At 43.4% G+C, this 26730-nt stretch overlaps 1 protein-coding gene across 1 annotated transcript in view; it reads right to left on the bottom strand.

Moving 5' to 3' along the window:
- PDZD2 (PDZ domain containing 2) overlaps positions 1–26730 on the bottom strand; it is a 304746-nt gene that overhangs the window by 92364 nt on the left and 185652 nt on the right. The window contains exons 2-4 of the mRNA XM_004385222.3: positions 18572–19073; positions 8994–9136; positions 4873–5005 (exon numbers count right to left, since the gene is read on the bottom strand). Of these exons, the coding sequence (XP_004385279.1) occupies positions 4873–5005; positions 8994–9136; positions 18572–19073 (778 nt within the window). The remainder of the gene's footprint in view (positions 1–4872; positions 5006–8993; positions 9137–18571; positions 19074–26730) is intronic.

The following is a 26730-nucleotide window of genomic DNA, read 5'->3' as shown; positions in this document are numbered from 1 at the left end:
GCTATAGTTGGAAATGACTTGATGGCAACAGGTTAAACAATGGACATTACAAAACTATTTGTTACTATGGCATTCGTTACTATTTGTTACTATGACACTGTTACTATGACATTTACTCGACTGTAATAGTAATACTGTAATAGTCATAGAATAGAATACTCCAGGGCCATTAAAAAATGGTACTGTAGAAATGTACTTCCTGATGTGGGAAGATTCTTACAGTGCACTATTTAAGCAGGTTAAAAACAATATGCAAAAGTGATGGTATTAATAAAGCATGTAATAATAAGCTGGATGTAATAATGTATGATAACCATAAAGGCAAATATTTCTTGAGTGCTCACTATGACCAACTACACTGCTCGGTGTCCTTTATATCTCACTTAATCTTCCTAACATCCCCACAAGGTAATTATCGATTCCCACTGTACAGATGAGAAAACTGACATTGTAACTTTATTAGGAGCCCCGATGGTGCAGTGGGTAAGTGCTCAGCTGCTAACCAAAAAGTCAGCAGTTCAAACCCACCAGCGGCTCCATGGGAGAAAGATGTGGCAGTCTGCTTTCATAAAGATTACAGCCTTGGAAACCCTATAGGGCAGTTCTACTCTGTACTATAGGGTTGCTATGAGTCGGAACCAACTCCATGGTGATGGGTTTAATAACTTTGTCCAAGATCCGCGGTGTTCAAGGGGCTGTGCTGGCACTTAAGTCCAGGTGGGATGGCCTTCGGGATGCATTCTGTCCCCTTGTGTTTGACTCTATTAAAAAAAATCATGTGTGTGCCTGTGTGCATGTGTACCTGCCTGAAAGATACACCAATTCGTTAATAGCACTACTATTAGAAATAATTCTATTCTTTTTCTTCTCTGTCATTTTTTTTGGGGGGATTCTACATTAAACACAATAAATACATACATTACTTGTTAATAAAAACCAAAAAAAAAAAAAAAAGAAAGTGTGAGAAATCTGTATTGCTATGCATGTACTTTTAGAGATATCAAAACTAACTTGGATATTTCAAATTCATTCATTCAACAAAAGCTTACTAAGGTACTACTTCAAGCAAACAACATATCTGTACAGGAACAAGAGACATCTCAACACTAACTGCTCTGTTCCTAATATTGTTGTTGTGCGGTGTCTAGTCAATTCTGACTCCTACTGACACTACAGGACAGAGCAGAACTGCCCCATAGGGTTTCGAGGGCCACTACTTCTGTCACTTTGTCGTACTGTGGTGCCTTGTGTGTTGCTGTGATACTGGAAGCTATGCCACTGATATTTCAAATACCTGTAGGGTCACCCATGGTGGACAGGTATCAGTGGAGTTTCCAGAGTAAGACAGACTAGGAAGAAGGACCTGACAATCTACTTCTGAAAAAAATTGGCCAGTGAAAACCTTATGGATAGCAGCAGAACACTGTCTGATATAGTGCTGGAAGACGAGCCCCTCAGGTTGGACGGTACTCAAAATCAGCAGTGGGCTTAAACATAGTAAGGATTGTAAGGATGGTGCAGGACCAGGCAGCATTTCGTTCTGCTGTACACAGGGTTGCTGTGAGTCATAACTGATTGGATGGTACCTAATAACAACACCAACAATCTTTACAGAAGCAGATTGCTACATCTTTCTCCTGTGGAGCGGCTGGTGGGTTCAAACCACTGACCTTTCGGTTAGCAGCTGAGCACTTAACCACTGCACCATCGGGACTCCTATTTCTAATACAATGCCTTAAAGTTCTGTGACAAGGTGATTATTATCTACAAAAAGAAGTTTACATTTTTATTATTCCTTATATTCAGCAAGTCAAAGCTCTCCTCCCACCCCTTCAAGCATAGACAGAAACAAAGCCAGTGGATTACTTGCTCACATTGGATAAAGGAGCAGGAACAGATACCAAGAAGTGCCTGAAGACTCCCGCTTCTTTTTTGTTGGACAAGGATGAGCATCTCGAAGGATGTGGGTTAAGCTTAGGAACAAACAGCATGCAACTGCTGTGGAAGTGTATTGCCTAGCTGTAAATGGAGCAATTTGGAAGAAGTGAAAGGTGTTTTTCCTCGGAGGTCTGGGTCAGCTTTAGGACTCTATCTCGGTTCAGACGCCCAGCAGCCACTGGACTGAGAAGCAGGATGGTGCGGTGTGATTAGTTACTTTTGTGTGTGGCCTTTCTAGCCATGATCTTGTGACTCCCACCCAGGTGACTGAGTAGGGCTGTGCAAATAAGATAATTGTGGCTCACCATGGGGACTGGTCAGTTTTGCCTTAAGAGAGAGCTAATTCCAGAGCAAAGAGGAGAGCCCACCACTACCAAAGAAGGCGAGACAAGCAGCAGAGACTGGCAGCAGAGACCCGCAGGAGATGGTGCAGTGGGCTTCCTGGCCCATGGAGCAAGAAAGCTGAATGCCTTTGGGTGGAGACTGAGGGCCAGGGAGAAGTCCACACCTCACCCACGAATTTAAGACTTGCCAGCTTCCACAACTGCGTGAGCCATTTCCTTTACAGGGTTCAGTTCATGAGTTCTGTGAGACGTTGCAGCGAATCAGGGAACTAGGGAACCCAAAGACAGGAGGGAGAGTGCTGAGGGGAAAGAGAGTAATTGATGTTAGAGATGATGGAGTGGTACAGCAGCTTGGAAAAGTTAGACACTTGGGACATCTTTAACCACCGCCTCATAGGAACCAGCTTTGTGCTGATCCTTATAACAGAAATTACTCGTTGAGATGGAAACTCATTCCTTGGCTCTAGACTGCCTTTCAGTCCTGCAATGACCTCAGCAAGTGTTCCTAAAAGTCAAAACCCCTGGCAGGAGCACATTACCTTCTTCTCGAACCACTGTCTCTGGTGTCCTTTATTTCTTACTTAAATGAAGGGCAGCTTGGTGTACAGGAAGAAGTATGAACTTTGAAGTCAGATGGTTCCAGGGTGAGACCAGCTTCTGTTACCCACTGCTTGCATGACCTCGGGCAAGTTAATTAGCCACTTGGCTTTTGGTTTCATCCTTTGAATGAAAAGAACTAATACCTATCTCATGGGATTTTTTCTTTTTTAAAAGAATTAAATGAGATATTAGGTGAAAAGCCCCCGGCACCAAGTGGGCACAAGATACATGTTAGTGTCCTCTCTTCACTCAGGTTGGGGTGTGAGACATAGATTGGGCATCACACAGGAACTAGTTTTCAAAATCCTATGTATGACCCTTAATTATTAGCTTTACACAAGTGGCCCTTTGTGGTTTTTATTTTATGTTTTGTTTTTGTAGTTGTTTCTGGATAATGGCTTGACAGAGAAAATATTTCTCCTTCCCTATTATGCAAACTAGCAACAGAAAGAAGTCAGCAGAGACATAAAGCTTTGGTGATGGATGGTGAGATGCCTCTGCAAAAACCCCTGTGTTCTCACGCCACAGATTGTGGGGAGGTGGGCCAGGCAAGGTTGGATAAGGAAGCCCCGAGGCCCCACTTTCAGCACCTCCTCAGTCACACGGGTCCTTTTCTGGGCTCACCACCAGCACGATCAGATAATGAATCAGAAACAAGAGGTCCCTTCTTTCTCCCTTTCTCATCCCACAGTTGTGGAGTCCTTCAGCACTTACTCACTCAGTACTTAAAAAAAAAAAAAAAAAAGTTACACTGAGTCAACTCTGACTCATGGTGACCCCACGTGTGTGACAGCATAACTGCGCTCCACAAGGTCTTCAATGGTTGATTTTTTTCAGAAGTAGATCACCAGGCCTTTCTCCTGAGGTGCCTCTGGGTAGACTCAAACCTCTAATCTTTCAGTTAGTAGCTGAGCGCACTAACCGTTTGCACCACCCAGGGACTCCACTCAGTACTTTAAGGCTGGTGAAACCCAAAGGAAAGAGCAGATGTTGGCAGCCCAGAACATCAGCTCTATGTTTAACACACTCCAGGGGTGGGAGTAAACAAGCCCCAGCCTGGGATCTCAGGATCTCCTGCAGAGAGAAATCAGGAAGAAGAGGCAGCAGCAAGGTGGAGGGGACAGGGACAGACACTGGGGGCCAGTCCTGCTGCTGTTGATGGCATCTCGACCTTTGTAGGAAGATGAATGGGACACAGAAGGTCTGCCTCACTTTCTCATGTGTAAAATAGGGGAGGAAGAGAAGGACCCGGGTGAGTGGACAAACAGGATGCACAAAGACACCTCCGTCTCCAATACTGGATCAAAGTCAGGTTGGTGGCCTGCCCTCGGCTACCCCTGAACATTTCTTCCTTCAGAACTTGGCTGATGAGCATCTTCGTGGCCCTCTCTTCCCTGCTGTTCAGCAGACTTCCACATCTCTTCAGTTTCTCCCTGGGAGAGTTACTCATCTCTACACATCCTTTCTCTACCCTACCATTCTCACCTTTCCCTAGGTCCTAGTATCACCCTTCCATCTCCTGACATATACCTATAAAGACCCTAAAAACCTGTTGCCATCAAGTCGATTTGACTCATGGCGACTTCATGTGTGTCAGAGTAGAACTCTGCTCCCTAGGCTTTTAATGGCTGTAATCTTACAGAAGTAGATGGCCAAGCCTTTCTTCCACGGCGCTGCTGGTTAGGTTTGGCCTGCCAACCTTTCGGTTAGTAGCTGAGTACAACCCGTTTGCACCACCAGGGACCACAAAGACCCCTGAAGGAAAACAAAATAATCAAACGACTCTGCTTCAGCTAAGGGCCTCCGGGTGGGCTTCCACTGTAGAGTTCCAGATGTTTAAATGGCATCAGGCAAATTGGCAAGTGTGTACACAGGATGTGTGTGTTAGGGAGTGGGGTGCACAGGGCTCAATCCAAATTCACCACCCCCATTAAAAATATTAAAAATCAACAAAAATATTAACAACTAAAAACAAACAAAAACGACCTACCTTGCTGGCTACCACCAACTGAACCATTCCAGTGGCTGAACGAAGAATGGCGACAGCTTCCTCGTGAGACAGCCCGACCAGTAAGTGACCATTGATGACCAGCAGCTCATCTCCTAAGGACAGTCTGCCATCCCTGAGGAAATGAAGAGGATAACAAAACCCCTTGTCAAGACATTCTGGGCCTGAGAAGGGACATTTTGTGGGGCTGGGGAGGGTCGTGAGAGGAAACAGTTAAACTGGGTTAAAGAGAGAGCACTGATGACCACAGACAGTTTGAGGTGGGATTGCTTTGTCCTTTTGTCTCACTGTGTCCAGAGTCCCACTATTGCTGTTCGGTGCCATAGTGCTGAGTTAATTCTGACTCATGGTGACCCTACGTGACAGAATAGAATTGCCCCATAGGGTTTTCCTGGCTGTAGTCTTAACAGAAGCATATTGCCAGGTCTTTCTCCTGCAGAGCCACTGGGTGGGTTTGAACTGCCAACCTTTTGGTTAGCAGCCAGGTGCTTAACTGCTGCACCATCAGGGCTCCTCTAGAGTCCCACTACAAAAACCAAGCCCACTGTCATCAAGACATTTCTGACTCATAGCGACCCTATAGGACACAGCAGAACTGCCCCATAGGATTTCCAAGGAGAAGCTGGTTGGTTTGAACTGCTGACCTTTTGGTTAGCACTGAGCTCTTAGCCACTGCACCACAAGAGTTTCACTAGAGGGGTAAAAAGCTCAATGATTTCAGATGGTCACTTAGTTATAAGAATGTTCTTAACTTGCTACCATACCTGGCATCAATGCCAATAAGCATCTCCTATCCAGGTGGAAACAGTGATAGAGGAACAAAGGCCCCAATGTTTTAGGATGTCCAAGTCATCTTTTTCTTCCTTGACCTGCCATCTTGCCCTCACGACTGAGTTATCAGTCCCTGAGCTAAGCCCCCAAATAGCAAAGGTATCTTAAGCTCACCAGGATCCCTTTCTAACCCACTACTTCTCCCTTCCCACGTGGCATGACCCTGATCATATTCCCTCTGCGGCACCTGTGACTACACTGCATGTGTCTCTCTTCCCTGACAGTTACAGGACCTTGAGGATAAAGTCTGTCAGCACCATTTTTATCTTTGTGTCCACACAGCCAAGCTTCACAAGCAGAAGGCTGAATAAACAAATGGACAAATAAACTGCCCAATTAACAAGCATGAGACCTGGTCTACAAACATGGGTGTACCCAAGTTCTCTGTTTCTTTCTTTCTTTTAAATTTGAGCTTCCTTCCACTGGGCTGGCAGGAGGTTCAGACCCAGTTGTCATGGGAATGCCTCCCCTAGGGTGGGTCAAGGCTGTGGGGTGGTGCACTCTACAGAGCATCTGGCAGCCCCTTCAGTCATGGGTGGGTCAACAGTCCTGTTGGTTTCAACCGAGCCAATTCCAATTGTCCAGTCTCCCTTGATCCCAAAGGAGCCAGGGGCTTTTCATTGCCATTGCTAAGTATGGGACAGGAAATCTGATGAGGCTGAGAGACCCTGGATTCCACCATTCCTCTGGAGGCTTGTCACCAGCACCCAGGGTACTGGTATGAAGACCTTGCACATCACCAGTACCGCCAGATTCACCCAACTCTGTTCTCTCCCCTGTTGCTTTCTTCCAGTGAATCAACCAACTTCTCTCCTTCATCTTCTCTACCTCTCCTACTGCCTTCAATTGTTTTTTTCTCTTTCTCTCCCTCTATGATATGTATCATAATCTCTTCTGTGAATTTAGGCTTTAACAGAAGACAGGAAGCACCAGCGACTTCCAATATCCTCTGCTTTCTGTCCTTCAAAAGGCCCTGAATCAGAGAAATGCTAAGGGCCCCACTAACTGCTTGGAATGGAAAGAGAGGGGAAAGGGAAAACCACAGAGAACAAAGTGGGATCTCAGGGAGGTGTGTGGGTGGGCCACTCAGGAGAAGATGCTTCCTACAGAAGGAGAAGGATTTAGAAACAGAGACAAATGCAATGATTCTGGTGAGTGTCCCGGGTTTACTTACCTACAACACCACTGAGATCATTCCCAACTCCAATACTCTTTCTATTTCTCTGCCTTTTACTCTTTAATTGTATCTATCTCATTTCCCGTTTTTAACTAGAGTTCCCCACTTGTGAGTCACACACTCCAGAGGTAGAGAGAGACACACACAACTCCAGGGTAAACATGCAAAGAAAATGGTAAGATCCACTAGAAACAGCTCAGATGGAAAATAGGCAAGAACAGTCTACAGAAGTACATCTCTGGGCACAGAAGTTCCTAACTGGCAACTTTCAAAGATAGACCAGAACCTAAGACCTGGGATTATTAGGAAAATGGTCATATAATGGGAGCTCCTCAAAGCACACTCTGTAACTGACAATTACAGTTAATCCTATCTCTACTTTAGCTATTAACATTCTACTTTCTTGTAGGAGGACTTGTTAGCATGAGACACTTTGCTAGTTTGTACTCCGTTTTCCATTCTTCAGGCTAAATGTCATCATAGCTCTTTCGACTGTTCCTCATGAAATATGGTTTTGAGAGCCCTCTCAGTCTTGGGCAGGCCAATACTGCTCTGGTTTGCCATATTCCTCCTTAGAATCCGGGTACTCGGAACTGAACACCAAATTCCAGTCTAGACCAAAGACAATCACTTCCCTCATCACAGGAACTTTCTTTATACACCTCCTATGTCTGTGCGGAGCACTGGTGGTGTTGTGGTTAAGAGCTCAGCTGCTACCCAAAAGGTCAGCAGTTCAAATCCACCAGCTGCTCCTTGGAAACCCTATGGGGCATTTCTACTCTGTCCTATAGCGTTCCTACGAGTCGCAATTTGACTCGATGGCAATGGGTTTGGTTTTTCAGGTATGTCTGTGTGGGTATGCAACATACATACACATCCCACCAAAGACAAAAGCCAAACCCATTGCCGCTGAGTTGATTCTGACTCATAGCGACCCTATAGGACAGAGTAGAACTACCCCATAGGGTTTCCAAGGAGTGGCTGGTGGATTCAAACTACAGACCTTTCGGTTAGCAGCCAAGCTCTTAACCACTGTGCCGCCAGTGCTCCGCATGCCCCACGGTGCCTTGCAAATAGTTGTTGTTGTGTTATTCTGACTCATGGCGACCCCATGTGTTACACAGTGTACTGTTTCATAGGGTTTTCTTGGCTATAACCTTAACGAAAGCAGATCACCAGGCCTTTTCTTCCATGGTACCTCAGAGTGGGCTCAAACCTCCAACCTTCAGGTTGTCAGTTGAGCACAAACTGTTTGCACCACCCAGGGACCATTTAGGTACCCTATGTACATGGAAGCAATTAGCTAGCCTGGCAAGAACACGCATTACAATTTGGGGTAGCCGCATCCCTCTAACTCACAGTGAACTTGTTCTTTGTTCTGGCTAAGCACTGTCTCTCTTCCTACTTCAGACAGCTGTTCAGATTTAAAAAAGAGTTTCAAAGTATGAATTGTTTTCAGGTCACAAGAAGAAAAATTTACATGTACTTTTTTTTCCCCTCCACAGAGACACGTGCATATAACAGTGTGTAAAATCCCAACAGGCCTGACAAGTAAAGCCCCAGTACATGAAGTGTGGTCACATTTAAAATCAATCACTTTCCTAAGTCATTAGCCACAGTCTTCTGGGAGTTATGACGTCAGGAATGTGGTGTTCTGTTCAGTGGCATATTCTTGATAAGTCACCCCATACTACCACATTGCCAGCATTCCAAAAGTTAGGAGAAGAAACAGTTGCTTGAAACTAAAAGTGGAAAAAAAGAAAGGAAGGGAAGATAGGTAGGTAGGAGGGAGGGAGGGAAGGAAGAAGGAAGGAAGGAAAGGAAGAAAGGAAAGAAGGAAGGAAGGAATTCAATCTCTCCTTCATGGTTTGCAAGATCCTGCAGTATCTTCAGCAATTAGTCATTTCCTGTGCTCAGAGGTGTTTAATTAGAAACGCTCTTGCCTGATTTCCTTCTGTGCTCCAGCACAATCTTTAAGAATTGTAATTCTCGAATTACAAGTAGAAGAGTACTACAACAAAGGTGGAGGGAGGCGTGGGGAGGAGGCAGTGAGAAGATAAGGAGGCAAAGAAAAGGGGAAGAATTATCTAGTCACCTGTGAGCGGCACCTCCTTCCTTCACTTGAGTGACAACGATAGCGTGAGGTGATCGCTTTGATCCTCGGCCTCCACTAACCTGAATTCCCAGCCCATCCGATTCTTTGAGCAGCTCCATCTTCCATATCCGGCCAACTTCCTCCTCGGAAGAAAAAGTGAGCACACCGTAAAGTATACTGACAGAGACGCGACATTGACACAGGAGAGCAGAACTGTCATGTCAGGCCAGTTAACCATCATTTGTCAACAGATGCAAATTATCAAGGAAGGGAAAATTCTGTGGGTTGGACCAAAGTCTGTAGCCAGCAGTGCTGTTCAGTAGAACTTTCTGTGATAATAATGGAAATGTTCTATGTCTGCACCATCCAATATGGAGCCAGTAGCCACATGTCTATCACTTGTCTGCCAATTTGTCATACTGTAGTAGCTTGTGTGTTGCTCTGATGCTGGAAGCTATGCCAGTGGTATTTCAAATACCAGCAGGATCACTGAAGTGGACAGGTTTCAGCAGAGCTTCCAGACTAAGACTAGGAAGAAAGATCTGGCAATCTACTTCCAAAATTAGTGAATGAAAACATTATGGATCACAATAGAACACTGTCCCATTACTTGCTTTGGACATGTCATTAAAAAACCAAAAACCAAGCCCATTGCCATCAAGTCCGATTCTGACTTATAGTGACCGGGATCAACTGCTGAAGGACATCATGTTTGGTGAAGTAGAGGGCCAGCGAGGGTAAGGGAGACCCTAGGTGAGATGAACTGGTACAATGGCCGAAATGATAGACTCGAACATGCTGGTGATTCTAAGAATGATGTAGGACTGGGCAACGTTTTGTTCTGTTGTATATAAGGTTGTCATGGGTCGCAGCCAACTCGATGATGGCTATCTATCTGTCTGTCTATCTGCTTGTCGAACTAGCTAGCTACATGGGGTTATTGAGCATTTGAATTGTGGCTAGCTGCCCTGAGGAACTGAATTTTTAATTTCACTTAATTTTAATTAAATTTAAATAGTCACCTATAGTGGCTATGATGTTGGCTAGCACAGCAAGAATGAATATTAAGTTCCCAGAGCTGGGCCCTGTTAAGTGAAACTTCTGCCTGAAACTTAAATATTGCTGTGTGTGTAAACACACTGTGTCTAGCTTCCTTTTATTTATGCACAGCTACTCATTAATAAAGGAAGATGAAAGAAAGACAAAGCTGAGGTCTTGGTGCCAGGAGACTTCAACTAGTTTGCACCCAGCTCTGTCATTTGCTAGTTTATGGAAATCACATGATGCCTAAACCCCTGTTTCGTTGTCTCTATGGTTGGGACAATTATTAATACTTCCAGGCTTGGTGTTAGGATTCAATGAAATATTTATGAAAACACATAGCAGCACACCCACACCCATGTTGATGGGTAATCACGTATTACTTACATTATACATACAGATATATGCATAGATATGTTTAAAACATCATATTGAATTCAATCTCAAGCTTACTGAAAATATTCTAATTGAGATTTTTCGTAGGAAAAACCAAAACAGAAAATTAATTGGTGAATTTTGTTATCGACTGCTATAGACACTGGGCCATATAGTTTTTAAATACACTAAAAACGCTTCAACCTCTATAAAAACCTATCCTTTTGAAAAAAGTCATAAATGTCGTGAAGCCTTCTGATCGTTGGTAGCCTTTCTGCCTTGGTTCATTCTCCACTTGACATCTCTTTTTACTCCGAGGACACAAACATGCCCACTGTAAAAATTCTGAGTTCCTGGAGATACTTAACTGTTCAGGGAAATGAAAGCAAAACATTCAAAAGTGATTTATTTTGGGGTCTTTAGCTCACCCCCTACAGCTCTTTTTAGCTTGAGATATACGGATATGGGTAATAACATATTCCTCAACATATAAGACAAAAACCATTTGCTTTCTTCATCCAACATGAAGAACCAATGGGGCAGTTAAGGTCTAACACTGACATAGTGATCATCCTCCTGTAAGTAGGCAACCTGCCCATTCAAGCTGCTTGCAAAGGAGAATGTGAAACATTTAGAAAATCTGAAATGCACACTGTCAGAAACTAAAATGAAACTTTTGCAATGGTAAAAAAAACAAAAAACAAAAAACAGATCTTGAATGCTCACTGATGTGCACTGATAGGAATGTCTAGGGAAATTATTTCCAGACAGAGACCTGTTGGATCCTCCAGTCTTTCTAGTAAGCACTGCTCAGTGGGGCTCCATGACTCCAGCAACACACAGTGGTGCCAACTGCCTCCTTCATCCCCTGACCACAGAAAAACGAAGCCTGTCTGGCCAAATGTAACTTCAGAAGTCACTGGCTTACCACAGGAGTTCATGAACTTGTCAACAATCCCTATATCATCCAGTAGTCTCACTCTGGATTCCACAGTTTTTGGTTTGCTGCCTCTAACCTCTGGAACACCTTTTTCTTCCTCATTCAGAAACAGCCTCTCTGGTCTTCAGTCTCCCTTAACGCCACTACTTCCAATAAGCCATCCTCAAGGATCAGTGCAGCTGCCAAGATGGCAACCTGCAATACTTCCAATATGTAAGACCATATGGCCATCTGGATAGCACCGGAAGGAACAAATTCAGAGACGTGCTGATTAACTGTTGTCCCAGCTTGCTGGGCATCCCATGGGAGAGCCTTATGGATGCCTCCCTGGGCCCAGCTGTGCAGCTGAGAAACAAGAGCAGAATGGCTTGATTTGTTTTTTCCATGGAAGGCTATGCCATGGCTCCTGGGGTCGTGAAGATGTGGGGCCATGCTCCTCCTTCCCCCATTACAGAAAAGCAGTGCACCCCTTTCTCAAGAGCTATAGGGGCCATTGATGGACTACAGAAATAAGAAGTCTATCCACCATGGATGACCCTGCTGCCATTCTGAAATACCGGTGGCATAGCTTCCAGCATCACAGCAACATGCGAGCGACCACAGTATAACAAACCGACAGACCCTTAGGGGTTTGTAATCTACCCCTGTCCACATCCCCTGCATCATCTCCTAGCACTAACCCTATCACTTGCTCACTGTGTTTCAGTCTCTGTGCTTCTGGAACATGCTACCATTTCGGCCCTGGGCAGCTGCTTTGCTGGTCCTTCTCTGGGAATGTTCTGCCCCCAGATTTGCAGGGCTGCCCTTTCCTGACACTCAGGCCTCCGCTCAAACATTGCCTCTTTGACGAAGTCTTCTCTGACATGCAATGTCAATTAGGCCCCTGCCCACAAAACGCCCAGTTGCTCTTTCATTATTCCCCTGGCTGTTTTATTTATAATAAAGTACTTGTTGTCACCCTCTGGCATTCTGATTCATTGATTTGTTTATTTCCTGTTTGTGGCCTTTTATGGAAGACCCTCAACAAGACGAATTGACACAGTGGCTGCAACAATGGGCTCAAACATGGTAACAATTGTAAGGATGGTGCAGAATGGGGCAGTGTTTCGTTCTGTTGTACACAGGGTCGCTATGAGTTGGATCTAACTCGACAGCACCTCACAACATACACTATAAATGCCACGGGAGAAGGAACCTTGTCTGTCTTGTTTACCACAGGTTCTCTAGCAACTAGAACAGTGCCTAGTTAACTAATATAGGTTGTTCATCCACTCATCTTATGGCTCTTTGGCAGTCACTGAAACTGACGTTAAGATGCTTGCCCAATGGGAGGCCTGCATGTTTGCCAACATTCAGTGTGTGAACATTGATCCGGTTGTAAAGATGACCAAGTTCTGAAACAGACTCTGTCTAGACAGAAGACTTGAGCATTTGCTTCTTTTTTACGTTGGCTTACAGGCAATGAGATTTTGGCAGCCTGTTGAGAAAAAGCCAAATCATGTAACATTGGATGCTACAGACTTCTGTATTAATGCTGTCAGGGTGTTAACCTTTCCTATAAACTGCCGATTACTGTGGAAACTCACACATGAATCTCTTCGTGGAGGCAAACGAAGGGATTTATTTACCAAAACGGAGGTGGCGCATTACAGGGAGATGCCTCAGAAGCATTTAAATGACCTCATCTTCTGTTGGAACCAAAAGTGAAATTTTACAACAGCATCTTTGCTCCAAATGTGAGGAAGCACATCATCTGACCAGAATTTTACTGTAGTCAGTGCTCTGGCTGCAAACCTATTCTGAGACTCTTTGCTTACCCCTTCTTACTTAGAATTAAAAAAAAAAAAACACAAAACTAAACCTGTTGCTGTTGAGTTGATTCCACCTCACAGCGACCCTATAGGACACAGTACAACTGCCCCATAGGGTTTCCAAGGAGCAGCTGGTGGATTTAACTGCCAACCTTTATGGTTAGCAGCCATAGCTCTTAACCATTGCGCCACCGGGGCAAGAATGATCAGTAGGAAATAAAGGGCAGGCAAAGGTGTGTGATTGTAGCCTCAGAGCTGGAAGTACCTTAGTCATCAGACTAAAATGCTCAGTTACAGGTGAAAAAACTGAAGCCCAGAGAAAGGACATGGCAGCCAAAGACCACAGAGCACGAAGCAGAAGAACTGGGGCTGGAATGTAGGTGTCCCAGCTCCCAGTCCTGGTGCTCTTAAATTCCTTCATCAGTAAGTACCTATGAACACCAAGAGGTGCCAGGCACCAAGTTAGTACTGGTGATAGACAATGCCCTCATCCTTAAAGTCTGTTGGGAAGAGCAATAGGCTAAATGGTAATTGAAATATGTGGGACTCACACGCTGACTGTCAGGGCAAGCTGGGGGCACTGTAGCAGCCCAGGGAAGAGATGCCTGAACATGGGGGCAGGTGGCAGGAGTGTCAGGGAAGCCTCCTAGAGAAGGAGATCACAGTGCTTAGGTCCCCAGGAAAGGGAGAGGCTAAGCTCCACTGTGGAGGGAAGAAACAAGGGAGTGAGAACAGCAACTGCAAAGGCTCAGAGGCAAGAGACAGCATAGCCTTTTGAAAAAAAACTGCAGCTAATTCAGTCCAAATCAGGGAAGGAAAAAGTGAGAGATGGAGGAAGAAAGTTGAGCAGGGATTAGATAATGAGCACCTGCCAGGCCATGGTGTTTGGATGTTATCCTGAAGGCAAAGTGGACCTGCCAAAAGGGTTTAAGCTGGTGTGTGTGTGTATGCATGTGTGCCTGTGTGAATGTGTATAAGAAATCTGCTCCTTAGAAAGGTCCCTCTGGTGGTGGCGGCGGGGGAGAGCAGTGGATGAGTGGCATGAGAGGTGGCAGTGAGTAGAGTTAGAGACTACTATGACCGTGCATATGAGAAATGAAAGTGGCCTGGCCCGGACCTAAAGTTGGGGAAATGGAGGAAGACAGGTGGAGTGAGCTAAGACCCGAAAGGACAGAACTTGGTGATTGATTGGGCATGGTGTAAGGGAGAGGGCTGCATCTCAGTTAACTCTAGGATGACCAACTATCCCCGTTTGCCCAGGACTGAGGGGCTTCCCAGGACATGAGATTTTCTGTGTGAAAACAGGAAAAGTCCTGGGCAAACCAGGACAGTTGGCCACCCTAGGTGAACCTCAGGTTTCTGGCTTGGGCAATTTTGTGGATAGTGAGTTCTGGAACATTGGAGAGGGCTCTGTGGCGCAGTAAACCCATGTATTGAGTTTTAGGCATGATGTGAAATATACAAGACGCAGTCATCTTGCCGGCAGTTGACATAAAGCTCAGGGGCTCAGGAAAGAGGTGAAAGCACAGTGTGGACTTAGGAGATGTCACCATGAAGGTGGGTATAAGCTCACTCAGGGATCATGGGGGCTTCCTAAATAAGAGGATCATCCTCTGATGCTCCTCAGGCCGCCTCTGTTTGCAGTACTTTGGGGACCACCTGGGGGCTGTCCTGAGTCCGACTCTCCAACCACGTTTCCCATCCTTTTCTGTAGATTCAGATCTGAGCTGGTCTTTATGAGGTCTCTGATGAACCACTTACCAAGGAGGCATAGGGAAGGTCTAGTGCTGTGCCAGGAGGATTACAACTACCAGGTAAGACCACAGATACAGCCACAGACATACACATGCCAGTTGTGAATAAACTCAGCTGCTGGCAAATGGTAGGATTTTTTTTTTAATTTTTATGTTATGTGACTAAGTTTTGCTGTATTCATTTCCACAGCCTGGTGAACACGGTCATCTGAGATGAGTAGTGATCTTTACTAGAAAGTTAATAAAGAACTCTGAACTCATTTCTAAAATTGCTTGTCTATATCCTAGGAGATTTTTATGTTTGATAAGAGGGACCAAACTATTTTATTTTTTAAAATTAATCTGCTTGCATATATACCACTATGTGTTAATATTTTACAGAAACATACTATTTTTTAAAAGAAAATATTTTTAAAAAGGAAATATGTTTCCTATAGCTCCACTGGAGACCTGGTTGCACAGTGGTTAAGAGCTATGGTGAGCTATGGTTGCTAACCAAAATGTCAGGTTGAATCCACCAGCACTTCCCTGGAAACCCTATGGGGCAGTTCTACTCTGTGCTCTAGGGTTGCTATGAGTTGGAATTGACTTGATGGCAACAGATTTGGTTTGGTTTGGTTTATAGCTCCACTGGAGCCCTAGTGGCGCAGCGGTTAAGAGCTTGGCTACTAACCAAAAGGAGGGCAGTTTGAATCCACCAGCTGCTCCTTGGAAACCCTTTGGAGCAGTTCTACTCTGTCCTGTAGGGTCACTATGAGTCTGAATCGACTTGATGGCAATGGGTTTCGTTTGGTTTTGGTTTTATAGCTCCCTTAAGGGAGAACAGAACATAAAAACAAAGACTAAAAATTTATTTTAATGTAATGTTTTCTTAGAACAAGTAAGTATGAAAAAGAAGTACTTGACAAATAAAATATGGTCTGAAAGATCATCATAAGCCTTTTCTGTAACTTTTTCAGTCTTTGTAGGTACATTAAATCATCAATAAAACAGAAACAGAATAACATCGGCATGTTTAATCTCCCATTACTCAAATGGATGGAATTTTTTCCTCAAAGGCTTAGGCAGTATAGCTAATTTTTGTTGTCCTGAAAATTTCCGTTTTAGCAAGATCTTGGTCTCAACTTGGAGTAAAAATAAAAATCCACAAGAACCTAAGCAACTTTCTGTGAAGGACTATTTGTTTCAATTTAGATGTCTCCAGTATATGGAGCTCAACCTCTTGCCAACTCTCTATCAATCCAGGGCAAACCCACTAATGAAGGCACTTCTGGGGTTGAAAGAAAGGGATACCAAATAATGCTTGAGAAGGTGTGTGGCCCAGCACAAGTTACAGAAACCAAAAGTATGACTTAGGGCTAATAATCAGTTGGATTATGGACAGTTGTCAAGAATGCAAATTCCAGACGCGAGTCTCTCCTTTCTATTGGCATGTGGCTCACACACACACAAAAAAAGCCCCAAGTGCAATAGGTCAGGTTTGTTTTTTCACCCTTGTTTACATCTTGTTTGGACATTTGACCTTGAACTTGACAACCAGGCAAAGGAACCCTGATATGTGTGGTCTTCAGATACTCGAATCCAAAAATCCAATTTTATTTCATTGCTTTTAAGAGGAAGGAACAGAGGTTGGGTACTTTCTTAAAAGTTTTTTTCTTTTAAATCATTCTAAGTTATTTTCACTGTTGTTAGGTGCCATTGAGTCGGTTCCGACTCATAGTGACCCTAGGTACAACAGAACGAAACACTGCCCAGTCCTTGGACATCCTCCCAGTCGTTGTTTGAGCCCATTGTTGCAGCCACTGCGTCAATCCATCTCATTGACGGTCTTCCTCTCTTTTGCTGATCCTCTACTTTCCCAAGCATGATGTCCTTCAGGATTGGAGGAAGACTCATTAACAACCTGTGATATGCAGATGACACAACCTTGCTCACTGAAAGCAAAGAGGACTTGAAGCACTTACTGATGAAGATCAAAGATATCCACTATATCTTAGATCAAAAGAAAGGCTATCCTTTGGATTATATGTAAGATTTGACCTTCTCTGGTATCTTAACTTTCAAAATGATTAAGGGAGTCAACACTCGCTCATTTATTCACTTTAGGCATCCTGTGTATTCACAACCTAATCATTAGAAAAAAGTCATATCGAGATATTGTATTCACTGATAAGAAACACATTATAACATTTTTACAAAATAAGGAACACATTATAATATTTTATTGCCCTTAATTTTGGTTTTGGGGTACACATTATAATCTTTTTATCACCCTTAATCCTTCTTTTGTGGTCCATAAATCGGTAGAAAATCATTGATAAAGATATTAATAATTGTTTTCCTTCTCATTTGTTTACACATCCCATCTACAAATAATGTGACTGCCTCGTCTGTGTAAGGTTTTATGAAGATCATCCAGCTCCAAATGAAAGAACATGATCCCTTGAGGGAGGGGTTATTTTGACTCTTCTCAATCTATCACACAGATCGGCTAAAATTGCAGAAATATGCAATAAGTAGCCTTAATAGTTGTTGTTGTCGTGTGCCAGGAATTGATTCCAACTCATAGTGACCTTATAGGAGGCCTGGTGGTGCAGTGTTTACGTACTTGGCTGCTAACCAAAAGGTTGGTGGTTTGAACCCACCAGCCACTCTGCGGGAGACAAGACTTAAAGATTACAGCCTAGGAAACCCTATGGGGCAATTCTACTCTGTCCTATAGGGTCGCTATGAGTCAGAATTGACTTGACAGCACACAACAACAACAACTAGCCTTAATTAATACACACTGCCTTCGCTCTCAGGGCAACATTTCCTAGAATGCAAAGCTGAACTTGACACCTCCTAGACCTGTCTGACTCCGCCCATTCTCCACCTTTCCCTTTCATCCCTAGAGGGTGTCTCCTGAGCCAGAGAAGAAACCAATCAGCAACCACCTAGAAAGTCACTGCTTCATTAGGAACCCATAGGAATGCTGGCCAAGAGGATTCTTAGAATGAACATGCTTACCCCAAAGAAATGTAACTCTAATGAGAGAATGTTGGTTATAATGGGGGAGACAATTTGAAGCTAGAAGTTTACCCATTACCATTCAGATTATACCACATCTGCTTTACTTTTAGGTAAGGCCAACCTTAACCATCAGAGTTGGATAACATAATATCAGAAGTTTCTGTGAAGATTCCAAACTTCTCTGTAATTCAGCAATGCCATACACATGATCCCATGAAAATGTTACCGCTTTTGAACTATTAAAAATAAAAGCAGATGCTTCCCTGAACATAGGACATCCTTCCTGTATAATACTGAGGCTGGGATAGTTCTGCTATCAACTGCCACCAGGAATTCTTGGCCTAGTGGTGACAATTCCAGTGGTGACAGCAGCTGATGAATAATGGTGCAGCTCAAGTACTTTATCTGCGTCTCATATGACTCAAATTATAACCACAGAAGACTTGCATTTTCCACTTCTGGTCACTTGACTGGCTCTTTATTTAAACAGGATAAAATGACTTGAACATTGCTGTTGTTATGTCTGCAGGTCATTTATCTTAATGAATTCCGTTGCTTCTAAATGCAAGGTCATCTTAGATATATTTTCTAAACCTTAAAACAACCTCAAAATATTTCAGGTTCTACAATCAAACCAAACCTTACCTGTGCCAGGCAGTCACTTGACTGGAAGTCTGTCTTCCCGGATTTTGAGAGGTAGCGTTTGTCGTGGCTTGTGGGCAGAAGGACATCAGTCTTTGGAATTCTGTGCTCTGTCCCTCTGTCCACTTCTGACCTCTCTAGATGGGATCCAGCCACCTCCTTGAGAGTATCTGGGCCATTCTCTAGCTCAAAGACATGACCATTTCCAAGTTCAGGGTTTGGACCATTGTCCAGCTCAGAGCTGAGGTCGTTGTCCAGCTCACAGCCAGTGCTGCTCTTGGATTCTTCAGTGGCCTTGTTGGTGGAAGGCCTAGAAATGACCCCAAACTTCCTCGTTCTTTTTCCCTTTTTTGCAGTTCGATCACCCAGCTCCAAGGTAGGTGTCTCTCCTGGTTCAGAGCTGTTGCTACTGTTGCCATTATAAGGAGAATGGACTTTGTGCTTAAAGCGACGCAGCATGATCAAGTAGATGAAGCCGCCATTCCAGCACTGCTCAGCCAGGTAACTGCAACGAAAGGAGAAGGCTGGGTTAAAACCTCGAAACACCCTCCTCGAACAATGCAGTAGGTAGATGCCTTCAATGGCCCACATGGGACCTATGTGATTAGAAATTTGGTTACACTGAGGCACTCAGCTTCCTAAAGAGGATTAACATTCAATTTATTCTTTTAATCTATATAATTGTGGACACTAAAAATAACCCAAAACCCAAAACAAACCCATGAACTAGTAATTACTAATGAAAAGTACCCAAGGATTGGGAGTCAGAGAAGGATTTTCCTGTTAACAGAGCCAATCCTAACATATCTTTAAAAAAAAAAAAAAAAAAAAAAAACTTCACCCCCCTCAACAATTTCTTGCATCAGAATTATGCTAGATTCCCATTCATATTTTAAAAAAAAAAAAAAAAACAGTTGCTGTCAAGTCAACTCTAATTCATGGAGACTCCAAGCATGTCAGAGTAGAACTGTGCTCCACAGCATTTTCATTGGCTGATTTTTTTGGAAGTAGATCACCAAGCCTTTCTTCTGAGGCACCTTTCGGTGACTTCAAATCTCCAACCCTTCAGTTAGTAGCTGACAGCATTAGCTGTTTACACCACCCAGGGACTCCCCCATTCATATAGTTCTGATGTAATAATGCTCCAAGTCCCCAGGGTGGAGAATGAGTAAAACGGTTTGGGAGAAATGTCAAGTTTTGTTCTTTACAACTGCAGAACAATAGGAACCTCTGCCTCATAGCAGTTAAAGTAAAAAGAAAAAAGATAATGAATGGGGGCATGGAGAGGTGGGGCTGGGTGGTATTAAGACGTAACTGCTATATAAACACTGGCAATGGTGTGCTGCGTTGAATGAGTATCGAGTTCATTTCTTGGTAACAGTCCTACTGTGGGCTGTTCACAGCACATGTGGAGTGTCATTTCCAGACTGGGCATTAACAGGAGCACTGACAAACTGGGAAACACACAATCAGGTGACCAGGACAAAGAAAGCTGCCAGAGACTGTGTCAACTAGGACTGCAGGAACCGTAGAAGGAACGAGGGGTGATTAGCATGGAGAAGACAAGAGTCAAGGTCAGTCACTTATTCATACTTTTGAGGGCTGCCAAATATTTAGAAGCAGGAAATAATATAAATGAGATATGCATGTGAAGCCCAACACACAATAACTATTCCAGATCTTAAAGAATAATAAGAAAACAGAAGATCAAATGAGGTGGATAATGAGCAGTATTCAGAACTAGGTCATTAAAGCTTTAGCAAAGAAAACACTTGCTCAAAGTCAGGAAACCAGGCTGGGCTGGACCCTCAACTTGTGCCACCCAAGATAAGAACGCACTAGTCCCTGATGAACCCAGGGAAATGCCTTCATCACTGGAATCGTGCCACATTCTACATGTCACTGGTTCTCAAGCAAAGAGTGTCAACAACCAAATCCTTAACAAACCTAACCTGCTTCCCGTCTTCAAGTGCCTACAAAGAGAAGGCCTAGGGGTGTGCTGCCTACATCTTCAGTAAGTGAAACACAGGGAACCCTTCCAAGAATACCAAGTATATGGTGTGATTTTGCCTCAAAGAAACAAGGACTGCAGGTAAACAGACATTAAAATCCCCTTCTCCAGGATAACACCATCATCTGGTCACCACGGAAAACCAGACCTGCGAGCAGGGGCAGGTGGTATGCGGGAAGGAGGTCTGTCTTAAAAGTTCTTCTCTCTTAGCTGGACAGAAACCCCGAAGTATCCACCATGTGTCTGATACTGCCAGATGCAAGGGATACAAGATCAAACAAGTGTCAGGCAGGCATTGTTGAGGCATAACCAGCCACCTCCTCCCCCTTTATCCTTAGCTTGAAGAACCACAAACGTTGTACGGTATTAACATACTTAGCAAAGGTACTCCAGACCTGCAGGTTGAATCGTGATTGGTCTAAGCTAGGTATAGATTTAAAAAAAAAAAGGAGTCCTTCTCTCTGATCATGACCAGCTTTCATTTAGGTAGCAGGTATAGTCACCTCTGTCTTAATCTGCAAGTTCTACTGAAACCTGTCCACCATGGGTGACCTTGCTGGTATTTGAAATTTTGGTGACATAGCTTCCAGAACTGCAAGCCACCACAGTACGAAAAACTGACAGATGGACAGGTTTTAGCAGAGCTTTCAGACTAAGACAGACTAGAAAGAAAGGCCTGGCAATCTACTTCTGAAAATTAGCCAATGAAAACCATAGGGATGACAACACACTATTGTTAGATATAGTGCTGAAGATGAGTCCCCTAGGTTAGAAGACACTACACAATAGTTGCAACAACAGCCTCAAACATACCAACAATCATGAAGATGGTGCAGGTCCGTGCAACGCCTCGCTCTGTGGTACATGGAGTCGCCACGAGTTGGAGCTGACTCGACGGCAGCTAACAATAACAGTCACCTCAGGCACCAGGAGAGAGAAGCAGAGGTGTCCTGCTGTGTTTAAAATGTACCAGGTTCTGGTCCAAAGGCATATGTTCCTCTTACCTAACGGTCAGGTTAACGCACTGACAGAATCATTCTGGATTTTTGCCATGGAGTAAAGTGAAGAGGAGAAAAGGGTCTTCAAACATTAACCAAACCCAACAGACACTTCCTTTGATCCTGGGTTATAAACTCTGGAAGTGAACAGATACATAAAAAAGCAGGCATATGAGAAAGCCCACCAGACCTCAAGCAGTTCTGTGAAATACAGTGGGATGAAGAAGTGTGAAGACTAGTCTGTTGGAGTCTAGAAAATGAGAATTAAATCTGGCTCTGTCTTAGTCATCTAGTGCTGCTATAACAGAAATACCACAAGTGGATGGCTTTAACAAAGAGAAATTTATTCTCTCACAGTCTAGTAGGCTACAAGTCCAAATTCAGGGTGTCAGCTCCAGGGGAATGCTTTCTCTGTTGACTCTGGAGGAAGGTCCATGTCATCAATCTTCCCGTGGTCTGGGAGCTTCTCTGTGCAGGAACCTCAGGTCCAAAGGACGTGGTCTGCTCCTGGCACTGCTTTCTTGGTGGTATGAGGTTCCCATGTCTCTCTGCTTGCTTCTCTCTTTTATATCTCAAGAGAGATTGGCTTAAGACCCTATCTAATCTTGTAGATTTCATCAATATAACTGCTGCTAATCCATCTTATTTCATCATAGTGATAGGACTTACAACACGTAGGGAAATCACATCAGATTACAAAATGGTAGACAATCATACAATACTGGGAATCATGACCTAGGCAAGTTGACAGATATTTTTGGGGGACACAATTCAATCCATGACAGGCTCTCAGTGCTCCCCCTGCTGCATAATTTTTCTACTATGTTTAGATTTCATTTCTTAGAACTGTGTATTTTTTTCCATACTGGAAAAATTCTTGTTTAAGGGTATAAAATCCTAAGAATAGCCAGGTTGTAAGAGTTTCTTTGAGCAAACTACTACTATTTAATATGACACATATGCTTGGATATTATAAAAAATGGTATGGGTAGTGAAAACAGGTTGATAGTTGGACACCCAAGTCCTAATCCTGGCTTTGGGTTCAGCTGCATAAAACAATAGCAATTATAATATACTGACCAAGTTTTGAGTTCATTCTTTGAGTAGTGGTTTATACACACCATTTCTCCAAGAATTCTCTTTATAAGAGAAGGAAGTGAGGCTCAGATATATTAATTAACTTGTCCAAGTTCACACAGCTGGGAAGTGGTAGACCCAAGTGTGTCTGCTTCCAAAACTTATGCCATGTCCACTGTGCAATTTTCCCTCTTTAAGCCATCATCCCTGTGCTTTAGTTTCCTCATCTGTAAAGTGAGGGTATTAGAACAGATCCTGACTACGTTGCTTTCAAGGCTTATTAATTGTGAATGCTAGTTTCCCAGGAAGAGTTGTAGCGATAAGAGGAGCAAACCATTCCAACAATTTGATTCAGTGCCAAGGATAAAACACACACCTGGAAAAACAGAAGAATTCTTGTCACGTCCAAACTGTCTTAAGCCTCCTGGATAGTTACCATCAACCTGAAAAAGATTTAGCCTGGAGAAGGCAGTTCATTTGAAATTGCTTTGGGGAATTCTGCCTTTTATATCAAAACTCTGAACAACTTGATGGGTTGTATGCAGGTATCTTGCCAGAGGTAAGAAGACTGGTCTATTGCAGATTCTGAGTATGAGATCGTGAATATCTTTTTCATCTGTACTCTCAGGAAGCTCCAAGAACCTTGGAAGGTGCCAGAGACCGAGGCAGTAAGTAACTCCTTTGGCAGGGTCCATGCTTAGCAAAATGACAAAGCAAGAAGAGCTTATCTTGAGCTCAGCACCATCTCCCCATCCTCTCCTGGCTTCCTAGCAATAAATAAGACACTGACACCTGAAGGGAACTATATGACAGGTTATTTTATTCCTTCCTGGACACTGCTTTCCTAAGGTCACCCTGAAGACAGTGTAATAAATGAATTATGGACATCAGAGCCAGCTGGTGAGAGAGAATTTTAGGCAGGATAATTTTCTTTTTTAATTGTGCTTTAGTGAAAGTTTACAATTCAAGTTAGTCTCTCATACAAATATTTATACACCAATTGTTATATGATACTAGTTGCTTTCCCTATACTGTGATAGCACACTCCTCCTTTCTACCCCAGATTTCCCGTGTCCATTCAACAAGCTCCTGACCCTCTCTGCCTTCTCATATAGCCTCTGGACAGGAGCTGCCCATTTAGTCTCATGTATCTACTTGAGCTAAGAAGCATACTTTTCATGAGAATTTTATGTCCCATAGTCCAGTCTAATCTTTGTCAGAAGAGTTGGCCTCAGGAATGGTTTTAGTTTTGGGCTAACAGAGAGTCTGGGGGCCATGTCTTCCGGGGTTCCTCCAGGCTCAATCAAACCATTAAGTCCAGTAATTTTACTAGAATTTGAGTTTATGCACCCCACTTTTCTCTAGGCAGGATAATTTTTTAGGAATTCTTCAAATTATCTTAAACACATCACCCACCCCACCCCCATTCCCTATCTGTATTTAAATGACTTACCTGAATTTTCCAGCACCTTCCTGGCTAATTCATAATCTAAATCGCTTTTTCTGTTCAGTAAGATTCTTACCCAGCATTAGAATTTTTACACTAAACTTCAAAGTTCGCACTTGAGAAAGAAGAAATGGCATACAATCACCTTTGAAAAATCGAAGGTTTCACCTTCATAAACAGGTATGATTAGCCTTTCAGAAGCTTCTCAATCATATGGTTTTTAAAAATTTCTTCCAAATAATTGAAAACTGTCCTCTGGCATGTAAAATTGTTACTTCAATTCGACTAAAATTTATCTGATTTTGACAATCACGGGATGACCTTAAAATAAATGAGGAAATACCAGCACATCCAGAAATCTAGCCTGGAACTCTCCCTAGGAAATCTATTGCAGGTTATTTGCTTCTCTTGGCCTTTTCTGAACAGATCTCTTCCTCCCTCTTTTCCCCTGAAAGTGCTTTATACAAAAGAAAGTTCTGAGCTTTTTCTCTCTTCCTTGATGCGCTGTCGTAATTCTGCAGTCTGGGCTCTCCAGTGCTAAGAGGCTTGGGAAGGGGTTGCCTGGTGAGGTTGGGTGCTCAGAAAAGCTGAAGGGATAAAGCCGCCTAGAGTCTGAAGAACAAGAAAAATGGCAAAGCAGGAATAAGAGAGGGGCAGAGACAGGGAAGCATTTGTAAGCCAGAGACAAACGTTATTTATCTATAGCCTGATTCTATCAAAACAGGGCTTAAGGCAGCAGAATGATTTTGATATTCTTGACTGTTCTGCCAAATCCCTTGGAAGAAGCCATCTCCAGATGCCTCTGAAAATCTCCTTGGGCATACAACCATGGATTACTGATGCCTGCACACAGTGTGAACCCACAGAAGGAGCCTGCCAAGCTGAATCGTGAGCATGTACATGTGCATAATTCAAAGATCCTTGGATCTCCACCACCAAGCACTGGCCTGTACTACCAAAACCAGTTACTGTGAAGTCAACTCCGACTTATAGCGACCCCGTGCATGTCAGAGTAGAACTGTGCTCCCGAGTTCCAATGACTGATTTTTCGGCAGTAAGTCGCCAGGCCTTTCTTCCAAGGCACCTGTGTGTGGACTCAAACCTCTAACCTTTTGGTTAGCAGCTGAGTACTTAACTGTTTGCACCACCCAGAATTCCAAGGCCTATACTACAACGCCATGAAAACACTGCTTAACTCAAAGAGCACATAAAAGAATTCTGGAACCCAGACTTTTCGCCAAAGTAGACATTCCTACTTCAGGTATAGACATCAAGAGAATAAACATTGACTGCAAGAGGATGTTTATAGACGAGTTATTATGATAGGGTCTGAGTCTTACAGAACAGGACTAGCTGCTAATAGTCATCCTGTATAACACGCAGGACAAGCGGAGATCAATTGTTCTCGCTCATTTATTTCCTCTCCCCTAAGAAGCAACGGGAAGCTAAAAAGCTGTTTGTGGTCTTCTTAAAACCTGCTAAGCCTAATTAATCCAGAGGACTGCCTGAAGTTGTAAATCTTTGGGTTCCCAGAGAATAATAGGTGGAGAGGAAGTGATATATACATACAGATTAATTTCCCAGCAAAGTCTTGGCTGGGAAATAGGGAGGCAAGTTTGGACAGCTCCTTAAGAGGGGATGGGAACATGGGTGAATGCTGTTTCCTGGAGTCATTTAGTAACCTAGCTCCCCAAGGGCAGCCTCTCTTCAGTCTTGCCTTCCAGGTACACTGAATTTTGAACACATTTATCACAGATTCCTCAAGCCTCCCTAGAAAGAGCCAAACTCTCCTTTGGGGACTCTGAAGGTAGAATTTTTTTGGCTGAATATTGTACTGGTAAGAGTGACTGATAGCCTTGGTGCACTCATAAGGCCTTTTCTGAAGAGAAATCAATTTACTTTTTTGCTAGTACAGTGAAGGAGATACTTAGCCTTGACTAGATGGAGGGAGATGGGGTTCAGGCACCAACGAGGCTTTGAAAATAGATCAGAGTCTAGGTTTAGGAGCAGAAGTGATTGTTGTTAGGTGATGTTGAGTTGGTTCCGACTCATAGCCACCCTATGTACAAAAGAATGAAACACTGCCCAGTCCTGTGCCATCCTCACAATTGTTGTTATGCTTGAGCCCATTGTTGTAGGCACTGTGTCAAACCATCTCCTTGAGGGTCTTCCTCTTCTTCGCTGACCTTCTACTTTACCAAGCATAATGTCCTTCTCCAGGAACTGGTTCGTCCTGATAACAAGTCCAAAGTATGTGAGATGAAGTCTCACCATCCTGGTTTCTAAGGAGCGTTCTGGCTGTACTTCTTCCAAAACAGATTTGCTCGTTCTTCTGGCAGTCCATGAAGTGACTAGAACAGAGTAATTGCTGACTGAAGGAGCAGACTGATGAAGCCAATATTAACTACTTCTCATCTCCTCTATGTAAGCATAAATGGCTGGGGTCTAGCAACTCTTCCCTCTTCTCCCTTATATCTAGAGTCTACAGTAGGGAATACGAGTTAATAAATATTCTCTTTATTATAAAATGTGTGTATTCAATTATTTTTATCATAAGATTTGGATTGGAGAACATGAGTTTAGACTGAAGAATCAGGGTAGATATTTATTCCAAGAATTTTTTTTTCTG

The sequence above is a fragment of the Trichechus manatus genome, unplaced genomic scaffold, assembly GCF_000243295.1.
Source record: "Trichechus manatus latirostris isolate Lorelei unplaced genomic scaffold, TriManLat1.0 scaffold00135, whole genome shotgun sequence".
Classification (NCBI taxonomy): Eukaryota; Metazoa; Chordata; class Mammalia; order Sirenia; family Trichechidae; genus Trichechus; species Trichechus manatus.
The sequence above is the reverse complement of the archived record's forward strand: the minus strand, read 5'-3'. Positions and strand labels throughout refer to the sequence as shown.